We start from the raw sequence: 22,416 nt of genomic DNA on the forward strand, positions 1-22,416 counted from the left end.
TGTATATTCACTATACAATTACGATACTATTGTAGTGTTCTATTTCACTCGGACAACTTTTGTCTTTCTTCGAACGCCGCTTTATTTACAACTCTTAGCATGTCCTCCACATTCCACAATATCCAGGTCGCCACGGCTCGCTCGCCATGCTTCACTCGACTCGCTCGCCACCTTTGTCTCTCCACTCCCCACAATTACTTCGCTTGCTCCGCACTCAGCGACTCCGCACTCAGCAACTCCGCACTCAGCAACTCCGCACTCAGCAACTCCGCACACAGCGTCTTCGCACACAGCAACTTCGCACACAGCGTCTTCAGCTCCGCTATCGCTACACTCTCTCCACTACTGGCTATTCTCGTCTCCAGCTCCGCTATCGCTACGCACTCTCTCTACTCTAAGTACTTATCTTCTTCAGCTCCACTATCGCTATGCTCACTCCACTGCTGGCTATTCTCTTCAGCTCCGTTATCGCTATGCTCACTCCACTGCTGGCTATTCTCTTCTTCAGTTCCGCTCCACACTCTGTTTCCAAACTCCGTCTCCAACCGTCTCCAACTCTGTCTCCAATCTCTGTTTCCAATTCCGTCTCCAAACTCTGTTTCCAATTCTGTCTCCAAACTCTCCTCCAAACTCCACGTCTTGTCTCGTCCAGCTCCCAACTCCAACTCCTCACTCCAACTCAACTCCCCTCTGTTGATTCCGACTCCCGCTCTTATACCCGCTCTCATTACACCTCCAATTAATTAACCCGCGTCCCAACGGCGCTCCGCGTGACCGGCACACCTGTTTCTCGCCAGACTTCCAGACGCCTCTCCAGTCCCGGCAACAGCACCAACCAATCACAGCCGTCCACGGCTACCCCAGCTTGATTGCCCTAACATAACCTGCACTGTATTCGCCTTCACTACAGGCTGACCCAAGATAACCCGTACTGTCTGTGTGATCATGTATTCACGCTGTTTCCACAATGCACCTTCGTACTCCACTACACTATATATTGCCTTATGAATTATGTTAAACATTACAATTTGATACTATTTATTATTATACAACATGCTATAAACCATACCATTGACCATCGTGTGAAAGTTAAGAGGCAGTGCCAGCGAATGGACTGCGGTCTGAAGGTCACCGTAAAATACAATCAATTAAGAACCGAAATGGTGTATAACATCTTTCCAATGGTTACTATGCCAGAATCCATCTTCTCGGTTGAAATTGTCTCTGTGTTTGTATATGTGGATGGCCTCATGAACGAATCTCTCATGGTAGCCGGATGGCTTACAGAGAACCTCCGTCTTGGAAAAGTCAATGTCATGTGAGCCCACTGAATTATAACAGTGATCTGCCGCGGCTGAGGAGTTCGTCCTACCTTGTTTCAAGTCTGCTTTATGTTCATGGATGCGGTCCGAGATATGTCATTTGGTTTCTCCAATGTAGCTGCTACCGCAAAGGCAACTTAGTTTGTAAACGCCCGGGTACTGTATGTCTGGAACCACATCTTTTACAGACGGAACCAGATCACGGATTTTATGTACTGTGTTGAATCGGACCTGGATCTTGTGTTTATTCAGGATTTTGGAGATCTTTTTGTGACCCCCGAAATGCAGGGTAAGGTGATGGTTTTGAATGGCTCCTCAAGAGGATCCTTCTTCATGACTGGAGTGATGGCTTTGCGGATTGTGTAGTCGGAGTAACCATTAGCCTTGAGAGCTTGGTGTACGTGCTTGAGTTCACTGGTAATGTGTTCCTGGTCGGAAATGCATTGGGCTCTATGGTAATAGAGTCTTGATGAGGGAGTTCTTCTGGGATGGATGGTGGTGGGAATCCAGTTTTAAGTAAGCATCCGTATGGGTAGCTTTCCTGTAGACAGAGTGGCTCATTGAACCATCAGGTCTCCTTTTAATTAGGACATCCAAAAAGGGTAGCTTGCCATCTTTTTCGACTTCCATGGTAAATCTGATGGCTGGATGTCTGGAATTGATGTGATCGAGGAATTGGTCTGGAGATTCGTTCATGAGGCCATCCACATATACAAACACAACCGAGAAGATGGATTCTGGCTTAGTAACCATTGGAAAGATGTTATAAGCCGTTTCGGTTCTTAATTGATTGTATTTTACGGTGACCTTCAGACTGCAGTCCATTCGCTGGCACTGCCTCTTAATACCTTTCACACGACGGTCAATGGTATGGTTTATAGCATGTTGTATAATAATAAATAGTATAACATTGTAATGTTTAACATAATTCATAAGGCAATATATAGTATCGTAATTGTATAGTGAATATACAGCAGTGTGGTATACAGTAGGGTTGATAGAATAAGACAGTGTAATATTACAAGTCTAATATTTTATAGTCTAAAGTATAGGGTAGTGTATAGTAACGCATTGTATAATTCAAAGGTGGAATTTGTCTATGGATATGATATTATACCATGTAGTTTTGATTGGAAGGTATGATATTGTATTGTATAGTAGTCCAGTTTATAGCATAGTTATAACGCAACACAGGACAGAGCAGGGCACCGTGGCTGTTTTCTATTTTTAACCCCCCCCTCCTCCGTTCCGAAGCTTGTCCCTCATATTAACATGCTAATTCATATGTTAATTACTCCCACACAGCTTAAAAGACGCTGTCCATGCTTGGAAGTGTTCACTCAAGCGCTGTCTTCTGGACAGTCCTGTTTCTTCACCTGAAGAAGGCTACTTGTGTTGTGGCCGAAACGTCGTGAGAATTTTATTTTATTATGTTTCATTTTTATTATTTTATTTCCATTCTACGTGACTTTACCGAAAGAACCAAAACAATGCATCCCTGCAGTCATGAAAGCTTTAAATCGAAATCATCCTGAACCTTTAATGATCCATACAAGAACACTTAATAGATATACAAGCAATGTCATGCCCTGTTTGGCTCTGTCTTCCTCGTCTGTGTCTCCTCCCGTTTTTCCCTATTTCTTGTTCAGGTATCGCTTCGATCATCTTGCTGTGCCTGCCGGTGTCTCAGATGCCCGTGTCTCAGATGCCCGTGTCTCAGATGCCCGTGTCTCAGATACCCATGTCTCAGATACCCATGTCTCAGATACCCGTGTCTCAGATGCCCATGTATCAGATGCCCGTGTCTCAGATGCCCGTGTCTCAGATGCTCGTGTCTCAGATGCCCGTGTTTCAGATGCTCGTGTCTCAGATGCCCGTGTCTCAGATGCCCGTGTCTCAGATGCCCGTGTCTCAGATGCCCGTGTCTCAGATGCTCGTGTCTCAGATGCCCGTGTCTCAGATGCTCGTGTCTCAGATGCCCGTGTCTCAGATGCTCGTGTCTCAGATGCCCGTGTCTCAGATACCCATGTCTCAAATATCCATGTCTCAGATGCCCGTGTCTCAGATGCCCGTGTCTCAGATGCCCGTGTCTCAGATACCCATGTCTCAGATACCCATGTCTCAGATGCCCATGTATCAGATGCCCGTGTCTCAGATGCCCGTGTCTCAGATGTTCGTGTCTCAGATGCCCGTGTCTCAGATGCTCATGTCTCAGATGCCCGTGTCTCAGATGCCCATGTATCAGATGCCCGTGTCTCAGATGCCCTTGTCTCAGATGCCCGTGTCTCAGATGCCCGTGTCTCAGATGCTCGTGTCTCAGATGCCCGTGTCTCAGATGCTCGTGTCTCAGATGCCCGTGTCTCAGATGCCCGTGTCTCAGATGCCCGTGTCTTAGATGCCCGTGTCTCAGATGCCCGTGTTTCAGATGCTCGTGTCTCAGATGCCCGTGTCTCAGATGCTCTTGTCTCAGATGCCCGTGTCTCAGATGCTCATGTCTCAGATGCCCGTGTCTCAGATACCCATGTCTGAAATATCCGTGTCTCAGATGCCCGTGTCTCAGATGCCCATGTCTCAGATGCCCAGGTCTCAGATGCCTGTCAGTCTGGACCATCCCACCCATCCCACGTCTCACTCCCCTACCTCATTCATCCGGTTCATCGCACTCGCCCTACTTTTCCCTCACTCTCTGTCTCACTCATCTCACACACCCCATATCTTGCACCTGCCATATAGGAAAAGGGCCTCATGTCACACATGATAAACACGCTTGGTCGAGTGGGTATTGTATGATTTGCTGGGGTTGCCCCCACACAATTTATGACAGTATGACACTTTTGCTAAAGACCACAATCTGCATGCATCTGCAGTTGTTATCATGTCACGTGTCTGGGAGATTCAGGCTCCAGAATTCCACAGGGCTCTGCACAGTTTATACTTCATGTTTTCTGTCGGACCTGCAGCAGCTGTTTCTGTAATGACTTTGTACGAGGAGCCATTTGGGCCGTTCCTAATGCCGTCTACTGAAGGGAAATATTAGGCAATCAATATTGTAGGTTAATACTGCATATTTGGAATTCACGGTTAAATACTTTGGAAAGGTTTTGTTGTGTTTATTTTGAATGTTGTTTTGGTTAATACATAAATATCCTGTGACAAGGGAAGGATTTCAGAGAATATTTTTTAAAATACAAACGATAGAAGCCGTAAATATATGAGCTGAAATCAAGTGAATAGTTTTTTTTAAAGAAAGCAAAACGTGGTCTATGGTTTTGCTGTAGAGTTTCATTTCTGATTGGCTGTTCAACAGCATGCTGATAACTGCAGTAGGTGGCACACAACTCGCAGGCTACAGCCATCGCAGGAGGTATTCTGGATGTGGTGATGGTTGGTAGTGGTTGTGCTGGATGGGAAATATTCTCCTGGGCCCTTGACTGAGATGCAGCGTCGCTCTGCCCACGGGCGGTGGTTCGCGCAGAGGATAGGTCCGGGGCGGTGGGGCTGTGGAGATGAATGTGGGGGTAGGGGTAGGGAGTTGGGGGGGGGGGCTTTCGGGGGAGAGAGGGGGGCCCCCTGCCGCGCGGGTCCGTATGCCCTCTCCGTGTGTCACTGCCGCGTGCCCAACCTGTGCCAGCATCGCTCGCCACCGCGTCTGTATGTACAGGCAGGCATCGACTTACAGACAACCCATACTTACGAACACCCACATTTATGAACACCCATACTTACAAAAACCTACACTTATGAATTCCCATACTTACGAACACCCATACTAACGAACCAGCTTCTACGAAATATAACAAAAATGAACATTGACTTATAACGCTAACTCGCACTTGCAAATTGAATCGTGGATGGAACTATTTTGTTCAGAGGAGCGATCCTCTGCAACAGGGGTCGGGAACCTTTTTGACTAAGAGAGCCATGAAAGCAAAAAATTTGGAAATTTATTTCAGTGAGAGCCATATAATATATTTTAAAAGTGAATTCAACTAAATGTCAGTATAATAAGCCTCTGAATTTATTCTTTTAAATAATGTTGTTATAACACTCACCATTAATGCGACTTCTGGTGCTGCATGGATTTGCTGATGTCTTTGTAGTCGGGTTGGTACTTGGTGAGGTTAAGCTTCATGCAAGCGTTGAGGCTTTCATCCGTTAAACGTGATCGTAGGTTGGACTTGATGTTTTTAAGATGTGAGAATGACTGCTCACATGCATACGTAGGCCAGTATCATCCAATTAAAATAATGGACAATTGCTCCTGCAGCCCTGAACAGGACATGCGCAGTGAAAAATTGATGGATGGATTAAAACAAGTGAGAATATTTTGTTTTATCTGCGAGCCATATGCAATCATCAAAAGAGCCACATCTGGCTCGCGAGCCATAGGTTCCCGACCCCTGCTCTGCAAGATGTAGTGAGTGGGCCTCGCGCTGAGGGTGAGTGTGTGTGCGTGCACACGTGTGTGTGAAAGTGAGTGTGTGTGAAAGTGAGTGTGTGTGAAAGTGAGTGTGTGTGAAAGTGAGTGTGTGGGGAGCGATAGTGTAGCGGTTAGCGCGCTGCGCTATGAACCTGGCGACCCGGGTTCGATTCCCGCTCACGACCAACACCAGTGACGATTATCTGAACCGGTCTCGGGCCTCCCCTAGGTCGACTCAGCCTCAAATGAGTACCTGGTGCGGTGTGTAAACATCACCACTGGGGAGACAAAGGTGGTCGGGCGTGGTGCTGGCCACCCACCCCCTCGTGTACCGTTCCGGCCTTCATAGGTGCTCGCTAACAGCACTTGCCTCAACAGTATGCTCAGGCCATACGGGGGATCTTTGTTGCATGTGTAATTGTGGTGACTCATTTCCCGCCTTCCGACAAGCAAGCCAGCATCAGGACTCGAGGTAAGTGAAAATGCAACTGATTTTTTCCTTATATTTATAGTGACTTGTAGCGTCAGTACCATGTGGACACACACACGCGCGTGACGTCACTACGCGGGGGAGCGTTACTACCACGCTTGTCCACACACATACACATGACGTATTCACTGCTGGACGCGGGAATGACGTCACGGCCGGTTCGGGAGATCTGGAGGCCGTGCGTAGCCGCAGGGGTTGTGTGAGTTCATAGTTCATTTATTTGATATAGCCCTGTGAGCCATTCGGCTCTTGAATCGGGTGCAACCGCAACAAACAAAAAACATGAACAAGAAAACACCTTAAAGTGCAAACAGAAAATCCAGGAAAAAAACAAAAATATTCCTGAAATAGCACCGTACACCAACGCTGTGTGCAAAAATCCCAGTGGGATGCAAGTCAAATAACAACAACAACCACAAGGCAACTAAGATTAAGGCCATCAGTCTAACTCCCTACTACAATAAACAAAAACATGGCCAAAACAAAAAAACGTTTTCGAAATCACCAAAATAAAAGCCATAAATGCAATGTAACAGCGATCATAGGGACTGTGACCGAATTTTTAACAATACACTACATAAATTATAACACCAAAATCTAGAGCCATATTTTAGGCCACTGAATAGCAGTGGCAGCTAGGGGTGTACAACTCCTCTAGAGCAGTTTTGAGTGAAGATCTCATAGGTAGTGATTCAAGTTGCAGTTTATTGGCAATAGCATTCCAGACCCTGGGGGCATCAATAGCAAAGGCCCTTCCTCCAGTTTTTGTACGGCAATAGGGAATGTGAAGCTGGTAGATGAGCGAAGACCTGAGGTCAAATTTGTTCTTTGAAACAGAGAGGAGATCCAGTAGGTAGTCTGCGGATTTTTTTGTAAGTACATCATGAATAAATAAGATCTGGTGCACAAGCCGTCGAACATTAAGAGATGTTAAGCTTGACCCAATGTACAGATCACAGTGGTGAGTCCTATATGGGCAGTTAAATGCAAATCTTAAGGCCGAGTGATAGATGGAATCAAGCTTCTTCAGTACAGTACTTGGGGCTGATTTATACACGATGTCACAGTAGTCGAGTAGAGGCAGTATGGTAGCTTTTATCAATTCCAAATGGAACATTGGGGGGAAGCAGTGCTTGTGTCGATACAGAAAACCAATTTTTATTTTTGTCTTTTTACCAATATAATCAATGTGATCTTCAAAATTAAGTTTTGAATCCAGGATGACCCCAAGATACTTATAGATCTTGACTTGCTCTATTTGATAATTATTCAAGGAATGTAATTGGGGAAAAATAACTTCCTGCTTTAGTCCTGGTGAGAAGCATAGCACCTTGGTTTTGGAGGTATTAAGAACTAGTTTAAGAGAAACTAGCTGATGTTTTAGTTTGTTGAAATCAGCCTGGAGCTTAGCAATCACGTCATCCGGAGAGCGGCCAGCAGTAATCAGTATCGTGTCATCTGCAAAAAGATTTACCCTGGAATGATCCAGGTCAGTGCCCAAGTCATTGACATAAAGAGAGAACAAGAGGGGGCCGAGGATGGAACCCTGTGGAACCCCTTTTGTTATCTTAACACTGTTTGACCTCCAACCATCTGTGAATACAGTTTGGGTGCGAGAAAAGAGGTAATTTTTTAACCATTGTACTGTTTTCTCGGAAAAACCGAGGCAACTTAGTTTACTAAGCAGGGTGTTGTGGTCTACTGTATCAAAAGTTTTGGACAGGTCAAGAAAAAGACAGGCACAGTACTGCTTATTATCAAGGCTATTGTAAATTTGATTCAAAGAGTCTAATGCAGCAGATGTGGTGCTGTATTTTTTCGGAACGCAGATTGTTTTAGATGTAGTAGATTGTTGGTGGACAGGAAACTGCTAATTTGGTAGTTCAATAATTTTTCAAAAATTTTCATCAATGGGGACAAAATTGAGATAGGTCGGTAGTTATTGGGATCATCTTTAGGGCCCCCTTTGTGAAGTGGACGGACATAAGAATGTTTCCATTCTAGATGAACTGATGCTTCTTTGATGGACGGGTTGAAAATATGGGTATAGGTTTGTATATTAGGTGACCAACAGTTAGTAGAGCAAAGACGGGAAAACTATCTGCTCCGGTAGCGGAGGACCCTTTGAGGTAGGACAGTTGTTTCAGAACATTATTTTCGTGGATTGGTTGGAAACTAAATTTGTTTAATGTTTGGACAGGGGTGTAGGAATTTGCAGGAGCAGGGATGACTCCCAATACATTATCAAAAAGATTACCAGCTTCAGAAAAATTAAGGTTAAAATTGTCAACAATTTTTTTGGGATTTGAAAAATATTCCCCATTTCGGTTAATCTCAACGGGCAGATTGTCTGTTTTGGATGCCTTTTCGATAGATTTGATTGTTTTCCAAAAAATCCTGGCATTTCCATGTGATTCCAGGAGAGTGGAGGAAAAGTAGGCATTTTTTGCATGCCGTATTTTTTTTACGCATCTATTCCTTAAAATCCTGTATTCTAGCCAGTCATTTACCAAATTACTTTTTTGAGCACATGCCCAAGCCTTGTCCCTAGTTTTCATGAGCTTTGTAATCAAAGGATCATACCATGGTGGGCGGTTGCCTTTAGTTTTAAATTTAACCAACGGAGCATGTTTGTTAAGAATTTGGAGAAACGTGTACCTGAAAGTCTCCCAAGCCGTAGTCAGGTTGAGGATATCACAGACCTTATCAATATCCGAGTGAAGCACATCATTTGTAAATGCCTGAGTGCTGAAGTGCCTCAAAGAGTGCTTCTCAACAATTTTAGGGGGGGCTTTGGGTCTGGCTGATGATCTCACCCCAAAAATGAAGGAGTGATCACTAAGGTTATTACCCAGAAGACCAGTCAGTGCGAAATTGTGAGGGGCATTTGTCAATAGGACGTCAAGCAGAATTGACTGTCCCGGATTTTTTAGGTTGGGTCTTGTGGGGACATTTATTAATTGAAACAGGTTAAATTCATCTGTAAAATGTGTGGCCACGGCCGGCGGGTTTAGCCAATTCCAATTTAGATCACCCACTAAAACAATTTCACCTTTAGGGAGGCCCCCAAAAAGCTCTCTCAGTGCCGATGCAGCTTCAACATCCTTCCCACAAGGCGGTCTATAGCAGCACACTACCAATATCTGTTGATTATTTGGGAGAGTTATTCTGAGAGCCAAACCTTCAAAGCAACATTTTTTTAACAAGGAGTGAGCTGGTGAACATGCAATAGTATTACGAACATAGATGGCAATTCCACCTCCTTTAGATCCTCGGTCAAGCCGAAAAAAGTTGTAGTTGTCAATCGTAATCTGCAAGTCATTGACGGCAGGAGTGAGAAATGTTTCTGTTAGGCAAAAAATGTCCAGGTCAAGATTTGCCACTTGTAGTTTTAGTTGACTTAGTCACAAGCCCTCTGATGTTGACATGTAGAACACCAACACCTTTTCTGCCAGAAAAATCTACAGAATTAGACGAGTTCTTTACATTTGGGCCAGGATGAAGCTCAATACCACCCAGAAATAAGAAAAGTAGAATTAATAGTTTGCACAAGTATTTTCTGTGAAAGGATGAAGATCGGCGAACCTTGGACGAATAGCAGCAGCTCGCAGATGGTGTTATTTTTAAGAGCAGAATGAAGTTTGGAAGGAGTGCTGGTGAAGTAATGGGACAAAGATAGGGTTTAACAGGATACAAAGATGGAGTCTAGAAGTGTCTATGAGCTGTTTCATTTGCAGGTGTAGTGGCAAATCGAACAAGTATGGACACAAAGTAATTAGGGTAGCTGTTTGTAGAGTTGAGTGTGGCACTAGATATGGCTGTGGCACTCTGAGTGAACCCGGCTGGACACGTAACCGGATCAAGGTGGTGGCCCAGGGGTCCTTGGGCCACCTTGGGAGCCACGTGGACAGGAGAGGAACCTTCTCGAGAGTTCTCGAAGGTGGGCGTGGCCGGGGTGTGGCCCAGACACGCCGAGGCGCATATAAGCGGCCTCCGCACCGAGTTCGAGGCTGCTCGTGTCAAGAAAGAAGATGCCTCAAGAAGACGCCTCATGAAGATGAGTCAAGCCTCAAGTCAGCGTGACCAGCCAGTAGCCCTCCTGGCTAGGTCATGCTAGTTGTATCCGAGAGTTAGTGCTCGTGAGTGATGGTGTGTGTTAGCGAGAATAGATCGGTGGTCACCACCCTATGTTGTGTTGTATTAACAATAAATAGTGTTGCCTTCCAAGAAGTTGTGAGTGCGCCTAATTGGAGCCCATTACATATGTAGTGGATTCGAATTAGGTGCACACACAACTCCTTGGGAGGCAACACTTATGTATTAGAACGGTAAGTAATATAACACTGTACATAAGGTGGTGACCACCGACCTACTCTAGCTAACACACACTTCTCAGATACTCTAGCGTGACCAAGCCAGGTGGGCTACTGGCAGGTCCGCTGACTGGAGGCTTGACTCTTCTTGGCGTCTTCTCGATGCATCTTCACTCTTGATATGGGCAGCAGCCTCGAACCTCGTGAGGAGGCTGCTTATATGGGCCTCGGCGTGCCCAGGCCCCGCCCCGGCCACGCCTCCCTTCGAGAACCCTCTCGAAGCCCCCCTGCTGTCCACGTGCCCCCCGAGGTGCCCCCTAGGCCCCCGGCCCCCACTGGGGTCCAGTTACGTGTCAAGCCGGGGTCACAGAGAGTGCCACGGCCTCACACCACCCTCGTGGCCTCCCGAGTCCAGAACCGGCCCCAACGTCATTCCTGCCTCCAGCCGTGATGACGTCATGTGTGTGTAGACCTGCGTGGTCATGACGCTCCCCCACTTAGTGACGTCACACTTGGGCGTGTGTACACAGTGATGCTACCATCACTACACATGTTAATTATTTTATGCTTTGTTTACTATATAGTATTTCTTTACAGTGCTGCATGCAAATGTGCAATATGTATTCTTAATTATGAGTGTAACAATGCTTCCCTTGTTGAACCATAACACATTTAAATATAAGAATTCAAATTTCTAATGCCCATTCCACCCTATTTAAATGCCCAACACTGACCGTATGGGCATTTAAATACAGTACATTATTGTGTTCCGACTTACGAGCCGTCCCACTTACAAACGGCTCTCAGGAACGAATTGTGTTGGTGAGCCGAGGACTGCCCACATGCTGAACTTCTTTCGAACCGTACGTAATCAACCGCGCTAATCGGAGGTGGGGGGCGGGGGGGACAAGAAGCTAAACACAACTATAACAAGCAGTGTCCCCGTGTTTCGTTTTACGAGCTGGGAACACCGATGACCATGCACAAACAACGTGCGGCAGAACTAAACTCTTTTTACTTTACCAGGTAGGACCCACTGAGCTATGTAGCACTTTCCCCAGAAGCGACCTAGCCACAAATGATAGCTCAACGAAGTGGCTTATCATCACGTGTAAATGTATCGCAGACAAATATACAGCAACAGGCGTTACGGTCGGGATCGAACCCATGATATCCTGTATACCAGGCGAGGGAATGAACATCTCGCGATCATGGCGCCCCTGCACAACCGAGTCAAAGTTCCTGACTTCGGCCAGTAGGCCTCAAGGGTCACTCAATCTCCTGCCTGGAAACACCCATGCCCAGAGCTGACAGTGGCGCTTTTATGGATATTCATTGTAAACTATATATAAACAAATGGCGTAATGATATTCTATTACAGTGTATACACACACTATCGTGATTTAGTTTTTGATGAAGCGCCCTCTACACTGAGCATCTGAGAGAACTTTTACCCCATCTCATCGTAAACACAGGAGATGACACCCCCAGTGGCAGCTGCCCCTGCGGATACGTAACTCAGCAAAGTACCTTGTTTGCAAATTGGCAGTGGTCTTTCAGCAGGGAGCTACGATTTCCGTGTGCGTGTACGATCCCCATTGAGCGCATTTGCGTGTACATTTTCCAACGTTTTAAAAGCCGAAAACTGCAACAAACTTGCAACCGGCTTCTAAGCAGCAGTGCAGAGGCATGGAGCGCCGTGCCCTGCCCGACCGGTCCAGCTTGCCGCACAAAAACAAAGATGGTGCCACTGGCCCTTGATTCCTATACCCCCTCCTATCGACAGCCCTCGGCACCACGTAAAACCAGTTGCAACTTACAGCCCAAGGCGCAGCCGTGCTGCAGTGCTGTGGCACCAGGATAACGCCTGGAATGGGAGACGACACTATCACTGCTCGACACGAATAGAGATCAACACAGCGAGACCGCTGCCAGGGGCTCGGTGCAAATCCAATTACCAATTTTTACCTATTTTATCTAATCAGGTAAGGCTCACTGAGCTGTGTAGTTCTTTTTCAGAAGCGACCTGACCACAAATGATAGCTCAACGAAGTGGCTTATCATGTAGAAATGTATGGAAGCCAGATACTCTTAAACACACATTGAATCTAAATGTGAAGGGAAAATCTGGAGCACACCGATAAAAATCTACGTGACCATGGTAGGAGAGCAAGCACTCTCCAGATATACAAGCGTCAGGGTCCGAATCGAACCCACAACCTTCATGCATACCAGGCGAGGGAGTTAACATCTCGCCACCGCAGCACCCCAATCAATTTCTACCAGACGAACACACTCCGATTGCTGGACTGTCTGGGTCAAAACTAGACAGGTGGCACCCCAGCCCCCCCCCCCCCCCACATTCCCCCCCCCCCGCTTCCACATGGCCGGAAAAAACACAATCTTAATGCAGAAGTGTCCGCTTGTGTCACAGGTGCCCAAGGAGGAATGGAACGTCGGGAAGGAGGACGAGATCCCTTGCAGACGCATGCGGAGCGGCAGCTACATCAAGGCGATGGGCGACGAGGACAGCGGCGGGGAGTCGGACAGCCCCAAGGTGTCCCCCAAAGGAGCCTCTCGGCGGGAGAGCTACCTCAAGGCCACCGGGCAGCGCACCATGAGCGAGCATGCCGCCGACAGGTAAACAGGGTTCTCCGCACTCCCAGTCGGCAAGTGGCTCATGCTGTCGCTCACTGTGACTCACACCGTGTCTCATGTCTTACGTTGCGACTCGCTGTGTCTCGCGGGTGTCTGACGCGTCTCGTGTTGTGACTGAGCGCTGTGACCCACACTGTCACCCACGCTGTGACCAAGCACTGTGACCCGCGCTGTGACCCACGCTGTGACCCACGCTGTGACCCGCGCTGTGACCCGCGCTGTGACTCGCGCTGTGACTGACCACTGTGACCCGAGCTGTGATCAAGCGCTGTGACCCACGCTGTGACCTGGGCTATGACCGAGCACTGTGACCCACGCTGTGACTCACGCTGTGACTGAGCACTGTGACTCGAGCTGTGATCAAGCGCTGTGACCGAGCACTGTGACCGAGCGCTGTGACCCACGCTGTGACCCACGCTGTGACCCACGCTGTGACTAAGCACTGTGACTGAGCACTGTGACCCACGCTGTGACCCACTCTGTGACCCACGCTGTGACCGAGCACTGTGACCCACGCTGTGACCCACTCTGTGACCCACACTGTGACTAAGCACTGTTACCCACGCTGTGACCGAGCGCTGTGACTCACGCTGTGACCCACTCTGTGACCCACGCTGTGACTCACACTGTGACTGAGCACTGTGACCCACGCTGTGACCGAGCGCTGTGACCCACGCTGTGACTGAGCACTGTGACCGAGCACTGTGACCCACGCTGTGACCATGCGCTGTGCGTGCGTGCGCTGATCGCAGGTATCGGTCGCGTAACGAGAGCTACCTGCGAGCAGTGAGCACCGTGAGTCAGGCCAGCTGCGTCAGCCAGGTCAGCAAACCCGCACAATCGATTCCTCTATGCTCGCCCGCTGCCAAAACCACATTGCCCAGAGTCAGCCTTTTACACCTCAACCGAACCCATTCACGGAGCTTCCCTTTGACATGAGCACAGGCGCAGGATTGCTCGACACCCCGTATGCACGTGGCGAACATGACGAATATGTCGAGACACCCTGCGATGAGCAGAGGTGCTTCCAGGCCCGACCGGCGTTCGCTGGAGAGGACGGATTGGCTCCCGGTCCACAGTGGCTCCGAAGGGAGCGCGGCGAGCATGGCAGAGCCCCAGTCGACCGCGAGGGCGAGCAGGGCCTGAGAGAGCCTGCCAAGGGAGGGACTCGGAGCTAGTGACGAGGGCTGCCACCTTGCTCGGGGCTTTGCACCAGGATAGGTCGTGGCAAGGAGACTCTGCCGCAGCACCAGGAGAGGGGAGATCTGCAAGCAAATGCATTGTCCAGAGTTGTGCATTATTAGCAATGCAGAAAAACTGGGACTTTTAAAATCCCAAAGAAATGTGCAGAATTTCCAGGACAGCAGGTGCCTAAAAAAAGGATACTGGGAAAACAAGAACAGGTGGCAACCCAACATCCGAATCTAGGGCTATGGGATCTCTTTATAACATGATTACCACTTCCTATTTTGGTTCTGGGGTGGAGCGGTGGCGCAGTGGCTAGCGCATTGTGCAATGAACCTGGCAACGTGAGTTCGAATCCTGGTTAGGTCACGACTCTTATAATATGCAGCCTGATATACAGGAGGTCGTGGATACGATCCCCACCCTGGTGCCTGTATACAATGAGGGAAAAAAGTATTTGATCCCCTGTTGCTTTTGTACGTTTGCCCACTGACAAAGAAATGATCAGTCTATAAATTTTAATGGTAGGTTTATTTGAACAGTGAGAGACAGAATAACAACAAAAATCCGGAAAAACGCATGTCAAAAATGTTATAAATTGATTTGCATTTTAATGAGGGAAATAAGTATTTGACCCCTCTGCAAAACATGACTTAGTACTTGGTGGCAAAACCCTTGTTGGCAATCACAGAGCTCAGACGTTTCTTGTAGTTGGCCACCAGGTTTGCACACATCTCAGGAGGGATTTTGTCCCACTCCTCTTTGCAGATCTTCTCCAAGTCATTAAGGTTTCGAGGCTGACGTTTGGCAACTCGAACCTTCAGCTCCCTCCACATATTTTCTATGGGATTAAGGTCTGGAGACTGGTTAGGCCACTCCAGGACCTTAATGTGCTTCTTCTTGAGCCACTCCTTTGTTGCCTTGGTCATGTGTTTTGGGTCATTGTCATGCTGGAATACCCATCCACGACCCATTGTCAATGCCCTGCCTGAGGAAAGGAGGTTCTTACCCAAGATTTGACGGTACATGGCCCCGTCTATGGTCCCTTTGATGCGGTGAAGTTGTCCTGTCCCCTTAGCAGAAAAACACCCCCAAAGCATAATGTTTCCACCTCCATGTTTGATGGTGAGGATGGTGTTCTTGGGGTCATAGGCAGCATTCCTCCTCCTCCAAACACGGCGAGTTGAGTTGATGCCAAAGAGCTCCATTTTGGTCACATCTGACCACAACACTTTCACCCAGTTGTCCTCTGAATCATTCAGATGGTCATTGGCAAACTTCAGACGGGCATGTATATGTGCTTTCTTGAGAAGGGGGACCTTGCGGGCGCTGCAGGATTTCAGTTCTTCACGGCGTAGTGTGTTACCAATTGTTTTCTTGGTGACTATGGTCCCAGCTGCCTTGAGATCATTGACAAGATCCTCCCGATTAGTTCTGGGCTGATTCCTCACCGTTCTCATGATCATTGCAACTCCACGAGGTGAGAGCTTGCATGGAGCCCCAGGCCGAGGGAGATTGACAGTTCTTTTGTGTTTCTTCCATTTGTGAATAATCGCACCAACTGTTGTCACCTTCTCACCAAGCTGCTTGGCAATGGTCTTGTAGCCCATTCCAGCCTTGTGTAGGTCTACAATCTTGTCCCTGACATCCTTGGAGAGCTCTTTGGTCTTGGCCATGGTGGAGAGTTTGGAATCTGATTGATTGCTTCTGTGGACAGGTGTCTTTTATACAGGTGACAAGCTGAGATTAGGAGCACTCCCTTTAAGAGTGTGCTCCTAATCTCAGCTCGTTATCTGTATAAAAGACACCTGTGAGCCAGAAATCTTTCTGATTGAGAGGGGTTCAAATACTTATTTCCCTCATTAAAATGCAAATCAATTTATGACATTTTTGACATGCGTTTTTCTGGATTTTTGTTGTTATTCTGTCTCTCACTGTTCAAATAAACCTACCATTAAAATTATAGACCGATAATTTCTTTGTCAGTGGGCAAATGTACAAAATCAGAAGGGGATCAAATACTTTTTTCCCTCACTGTATTTGGAGTTTGCATGTCTCTGATCCAGTGGTTGTGTGGATTTATCTCTGGGCCCTCAGGTTCTCCCTCCACAATTAGAAACATGCGTTTAGACTATTTGGTTGCTATACATTTCCACGTGATAAGCCACTTCGTTGAGCTATCATTTGTAGTGAGGTCGCTTCTGAAAAAAGCTGTATAGCTCAGTGAGCCTTACCTGGTAAAATAAAAAAAGATTTAAGTTTAACTGACCGCCTTGGTGAGGTATGGTCAAACAGCCCCCATGGAGAGGCTTACGTCTAGCAGTAGATTGAGAAAGGGCTGTAGATTATTATTCATAATGATGTTTGTTTTATTTTGGATCCCACACAACTCGTTTTGATTAACCGGTAACTTCCATTTGTGGCTGTTTTGTGTGTCTGCCTGTGTGCGCGTGCGTGTTTCAGTTTGAGACGGTGTGTGAATCCGTGTTCAGTGAAATGGAGTCTCAGGCGATGGAGGCCCTGGACCTGCCTGGCTGCTTCCGCTCGCGCTCACACAGCTACCTGCGAGCCATCCAAGAGGGATACGCCGACGGCAGCGACGGCATCTCCATTCGCTCCGGGTCACCGCCACCGCCCATGACCGCTATCTCGACCATCAGAGCCAGCGCCGGCGCATGCTATCAGCCGGCGCGGACCTCTCAACAGATCTGTCACACCGCCGGTAACAAGCCGCTCGCTTGCCTGCCATGCAACGTGACCCACAACGGCATTGGCAAAAGTAGCGCTCAAGAACCGCAATTATATACCCTCCCACCTCTCAAATATACTCTCCCACGTCTCTGGCCTCTGTGTGTGTTTGAGGAAGGGCCTTTGTCCAAAACATTGTCTATGACACACTGCCTTTTTAGCGCAGCGTTTTTTGCCGAGTCTATTCGCCTGCGAGGGCGTTCGCAGTTGTGCTGCTGTCGCTCCCCATTGTCGTCCTTTGCGTCACCACCTCCGATTAGCACGGTTGACTATGTACGGTGCGAAAGAAGTTCAACATTCACATGCGTACATATGCAAAATAACATCACCCCCCACCCCCGATTAAAAACTTGGCAAAACTCTCCTAAAAAAATAACTGAGACTCAGTGAGGCTTTCATGGGTAAGCAAGCGTAGTCGGAATAATAATGACAATGACAATGTGTTTTACCTTCCAGTGACGACTATAACAACATTTAAGAAGCCACCGCCAATCCCCCCGCGTTCGGCCAAGCCGATGATCTCCGTCACGACGCAAAGTAGCACCGAGTCGGCCCAGGACGCTTACTTGGAGCCTGCCGGCGCCGGCAAGCGGCGCAATGGCGCAGCTGCCACGGCCTTGCAGCCGGTGCCCCGCCAGAGGCCCGGCATCCGCGCCGACAGGGCGGGCCCCGGCGCCGGGCGGCCCTCGCCGCTGCAGCGCACCGTGCTGCCGCGGGCCGACCAGGCCTTGCCGGGCGGGCCCGCCGGGGCGACGCCGTGCTCCGAGTGGGGCCAGCAGAACTACAGCAACTCCTCCGACAGCCTGGACAGCGCCAAGGCCCTGAGCGTCGCCATGGAGGCGGCGGCCGCTCAAAAGCACGGCCCCGGCGAGCACCGGGAGAAGGAGCAGCCAGAAGTTACCCTGGTGGTGGCCGAGCCGCTGCCCACTCGCTGTCTCTCCATTGGAATACAGGTACGCACACACCACCAATACAGGTACGCACGCATGCACACACACAATGGTAATATAGGTACGCACGCATGTAAACACCGCCAATACGGGTACACACACACTGCCAATACAGGTACACGTGCACACACACCGCCAATACAGATACACGCCCCATGCACACCGCCGACTGTACGTTACAGTGTTTGTGGTTGTGCTGCAGTTTTTGCAAAGGCATTTTATTGCTATGCTAGAGGAGCATGTTAACCCTTTCCCATTCCGAGAAGTCTGCAAGTTGCAGGGTGGTGTCCTGTTCACCGCCGAATCTCGGAACGCGCAAGCGGTGTGCGTTCATTTTATTTAGAGGGGCATAGCACCGTTTTTAAAGACGTCGTTACTCACCGCAGCGACACCACCACCGCACTCTATGATAGCTGGCGCCAATCTGTGCCACGAGACCTCACGCATGGCCTTGTGGGAGCCTCGGTAAGTCTTCCGACCTGTAGACGTTCCGATAAAGTTATTTTATTTCATGATGACGTACATGTACATCAACGGAACGGGAAAGGGTTAAGTTTCCCTCGTGGGCATGGTTGTTGGCGTGGTGAGCAGCACAGCGTATGGATTGGGATGCAGGCATGAGCATGGGGTTTCCATCTCTCCCACTGACCAAACCCAGACATATTTGCTAATTGGCCTCAGTCTATTATTAAAACTGCGCATTACGCTGCAATTAAATTAAACACAACACAGGTAGCAGATCCGGTAATAATCAGTGTCTGCCACCCGATCACCGACGAACACGTTGGCCACTTTGCCGGACCATCTGAGTGAAACCTGGAGATGCTGCGGCCCTCAGTAAGTATGTGGAAGATTTTTACCAAGCACAAATGACCCGCGCCCCCTGTCAGCATCCATGGCTCAGTCGCTGGACTGCGGCGGACCACAGTTTGGTATTGAGGAGCTCCCTCACCACCGACTTTGCATAACGTACAGTCAAACAATTCTCCTTTTTCTTCTTTCAATGACGCTTCTGCCACTGCCGCCCTCCTCCTGTGTGAAGCCGGGTTGTCAAGTGTAAATAAGTAAAACGATTGCGCCTGGGGCACAGTCGTGTGTGAGCTCCCTGCCGATCGTCTGTTTTAACTTAACAAAGTGCCACCTTGTGTTCTTATTGGAACACATCGGTCATCTTACTCGTGCAGTGTAACTCCTCTCAGCCACGGGCGATGTGGGGAGACGGGGGGCGCGAATATCATGGGGAACTCGGTGCTGTCCGCAAATTTACTCCACTTAGCCATGAAACATTTGCTTTGGTTCAACGGAGACGCAGGGAGGCAAAGACACGGGGAGACACAGAGACACAGGGAGGCACGCTCCTTCGGGAGAGCGTGTTTAAACTCTCGAGAGCGTGAAGTTCCGCACGAGTGCATTGCTTGTCAGGTTAGAAACGTCCGTTATTTAGATTATTCAGAGTATTTGGCTGCCATAAATTGACACGTGATAAGCCACTTCGTTGAGCTATCATTTGGGGCCAGGTCGCTTCTGAAAAAGAAGTTAAGAGCTCAATGGGCCTTACTTGGTAAAATATAAAGATTTTGATTTAAAGCTTTCGTGACTGCAGTAATTCATATTCTTAGTTTTTTCGGTAAAGTCACGTTGAAGAGAAACAACAAAACAACAAAATATATATAAAACAATAAAAAATTCTCACGACGTTTCGACCATAACTCAAACGGTCATCATCAGGTGTGTTGGTTTGCATAAATTTATTTTTAAACGGCACATTTATTTATTTATAAAAAACGTTGGCGTCACGCGCAGCGATTGGCAGCTTGCCCAGGACTAGTCCATCTATTTTTTTGAAAAGAGGAGGGGGGAGACGAAATTTTTTATAATGTATGCTGTCTGAAAGCCACTGTAAGCGTGAACAATCAATCAAGAACTGAAATGATTTATCAAATCTTTCCAATGATTGCTAAGATAGAATCCATCTTCTCGGTTGAAATTGTCTCTGTGCTTGTATATGTGGATAGCCTCATGAACGAATCTCTCATGGAAGCCAGAAAAAAATAGATGGACTAGTCCTGGGCAAGCTGCCAATCGCTGCGCGTGACGCCAACGTTTTTTATAAATAAATAAATGTGCCGTTTAAAAATAAATTTATGCAAACCAACACACCTGATGATGACCGTTTGAGTTATGGTCGAAACGTCGTGAGAATTTTTTATTGTTTTATATATATTTTGTTGTTTTGTTGTTTCTCTTCAACGTGACTTTACCGAAAAAACTAAGAATATAAAAATATAAAGAGTTTAGTTCTGCCGCATATTGTTTGTGCACGGTCATTGTATTTTTTTGAAGTTATTTGTTTACCTTTCCTATACTTTGCACTCCTAATGTGGTTTTTGTAGTTTCTTGTTGTAAGGTTCTGACCCGCCCCTACTGGACATCTGTGAAAAAACAGCTTCATAGCTCGAAGGATTCCTCCAGTATACCTACAAAGTCTCATTCTGACATTTGTAATGAATGCTGCTGCTGCACGTACAGTGTCCAGTGAGGGATGTGCGTTCCGCTGTGCAGGTGGACGGCCCGGAGCCAGTGCCAGAAGCAGAGAAGGAGACTAAGATCTTGAGTCGCTTTCAATCAATTGGCATTCAGGTGGAGGAGGAGCGACGGTAAGTGTCAGGTGACGGGGGGGAACTAGTCTGGGGACGACTAGGGGCGCTATCTCGCTGGACGAGGTGTTGCGCTCCACGGTGTTTTAAAATGTCCATCGGCGGTTGCTCTCATTCATGACCCGCTTTCACAAGTCCTACCCCTTCTCCGTAGGGCCCCTGCTACTAAATTGCTAAGTTAACCCCTGCCCCCTAAGGTCAACCCCTGCCCCCTAGGGCCATCCCCTATCCCTGATGGTCAACTCCTGCCCTCTGGGGTTGACCCCTGTCCCCTAGGGTAAACCTCTGCCCCCTAGGGTCCAACCCCTGCCCCCTGGGGTCAACCCCTACCCCCTGGGGTCAACCTCTGCCCTCTGGGGCCAACCCCAGCCTTCTAGGGTCAATCCTTACCCCGTGAAGTCAACCCCTGTGCTCTAGGGTAAACCTCTGCCCCCTGGGGTCCACCCCTGCGCTCTGGGGTCAACCCCTGTCCCCTGCGGTCAATCCCTACCCCTTGGGGTCAATCCCTACCCCCTGTGGTTAACACCTACCCCCTGGAGCCAACCCCCTGCCCCTCTGTGACCTCAAACTTACCGGCCACAGTTGGGGAAAAACATCGAAGAAATTAACAAAGTAATTACAAAGAAATGGCAACCGCATCTCGAAGAATCACAAATGAACAACTTTGCAGAACCATTGCCTGAAGCTGAACACGACTTGTCTGTGCGCGTGTGGCAGCTTGGGCCGCCTGGGCCGCTCCAACAGCGTGTCGGCGAGTGTGCAGGCCGACCTGGAGCCGGAGGGCTACTACGCGGCGGACGAGGGCGGCGGCATCGCGCGTGACAAGGACGGCTCCTGTCGCGGGGGGCCGCTGCGGCGGCGCTCCTCCGAGACGGACGCGTTCATGCGCTACGCCCGGCGCGCCGAGATGCGCCGCCAGGAGAACGTGCAGAGCGACGACTCCCCACCCGAGTTCGACCCCTGGCGCCTGCCGGGGGGCCCCGGCGGCCGGCCGGGGGGAGCGCCGCCCCCGCCGCCCCCCGAGGTGCGCATGTCGAGCGTGGGGGACTCACGCAGCGCCGCCGCTGCCGCCGGCCGGGAGCCACTGATGCTGCTGCTGGCGGCGCCGCGGGCCAGCGCAGGGCGCCGCGATGGCACCTGGTTCCTCAAGCTGCTGCAGGCCGAGCGTGAGCGGATGGAGAGCTGGTGCCAGCAGATGGAGAATGACGCCGAGGAGAACGACCTGCCCGAGGACAGTGAGTTACTCCGCTCCCTGGTCCTCCCGGAGCCGCGGGTTGCTTTTGCGCAGATTTCTATTTGTTTGCCATTTTTTTCAGATTTTTGTTCTCGCTTTCATTGTCGTGCTTACCATTCTTGTTTTTGTTTTTGTCATTGTTGTTGTGACCCAGGTCACGCCTGCAAGTGAGACTGCATTCCCCGGTCTCTAGAGTCATTGCCTCGTTACACAGAATCAAGTTAAACTTGTAACATCCCGACACAGTTCCAGGACGACTAAACACCCTTGTCTCCACGCTCACGAATGGATACCCTCCAGGTTTATTGTGTGTGTGCGGCTGTATGAATGACCTCCCTTGTGGCTTGATCGAATCCCAGCATATGCCTCGTTTTTACTGCCTCCTCGCAGTTTACAAGTCTGAGACAGAAGCTTGTGGGAACAGACATTTGTAAGGGGC

General features: G+C 48.8%; 1 protein-coding gene across 2 annotated transcripts in view; it reads left to right on the forward strand.

Moving 5' to 3' along the window:
• Positions 1 to 22,416, forward strand: part of LOC116946527 (disks large-associated protein 2-like) — a 69,265-nt gene that overhangs the window by 39,236 nt on the left and 7,613 nt on the right. Inside the window, exons 5-11 of one of the 2 annotated variants that reach the window (XM_076070135.1) lie at positions 12,980 to 13,185; positions 13,956 to 14,025; positions 16,852 to 17,110; positions 17,593 to 18,089; positions 20,649 to 20,743; positions 21,461 to 21,978; positions 22,132 to 22,276. In XM_076070135.1, the coding sequence (XP_075926250.1) occupies positions 12,980 to 13,185; positions 13,956 to 14,025; positions 16,852 to 17,110; positions 17,593 to 18,089; positions 20,649 to 20,743; positions 21,461 to 21,978; positions 22,132 to 22,148 (1,662 nt within the window). In that variant the 3' untranslated portion in view covers positions 22,149 to 22,276. Of the gene's footprint in view, positions 1 to 12,979; positions 13,186 to 13,955; positions 14,026 to 16,851; positions 17,111 to 17,592; positions 18,090 to 20,648; positions 20,744 to 21,460; positions 21,979 to 22,131; positions 22,277 to 22,416 lie in introns of those variants that run through there. The other variant, XM_076070134.1, reaches the window with a different exon arrangement.

The sequence above is a fragment of the Petromyzon marinus genome, chromosome 27 (genome assembly GCF_048934315.1).
Source record: "Petromyzon marinus isolate PM22_M1 ecotype Great Lakes invasive population chromosome 27, UKy_Petmar_22M1.pri1.0, whole genome shotgun sequence".
Taxonomy (NCBI): domain Eukaryota; kingdom Metazoa; phylum Chordata; class Hyperoartia; order Petromyzontiformes; family Petromyzontidae; genus Petromyzon; species Petromyzon marinus.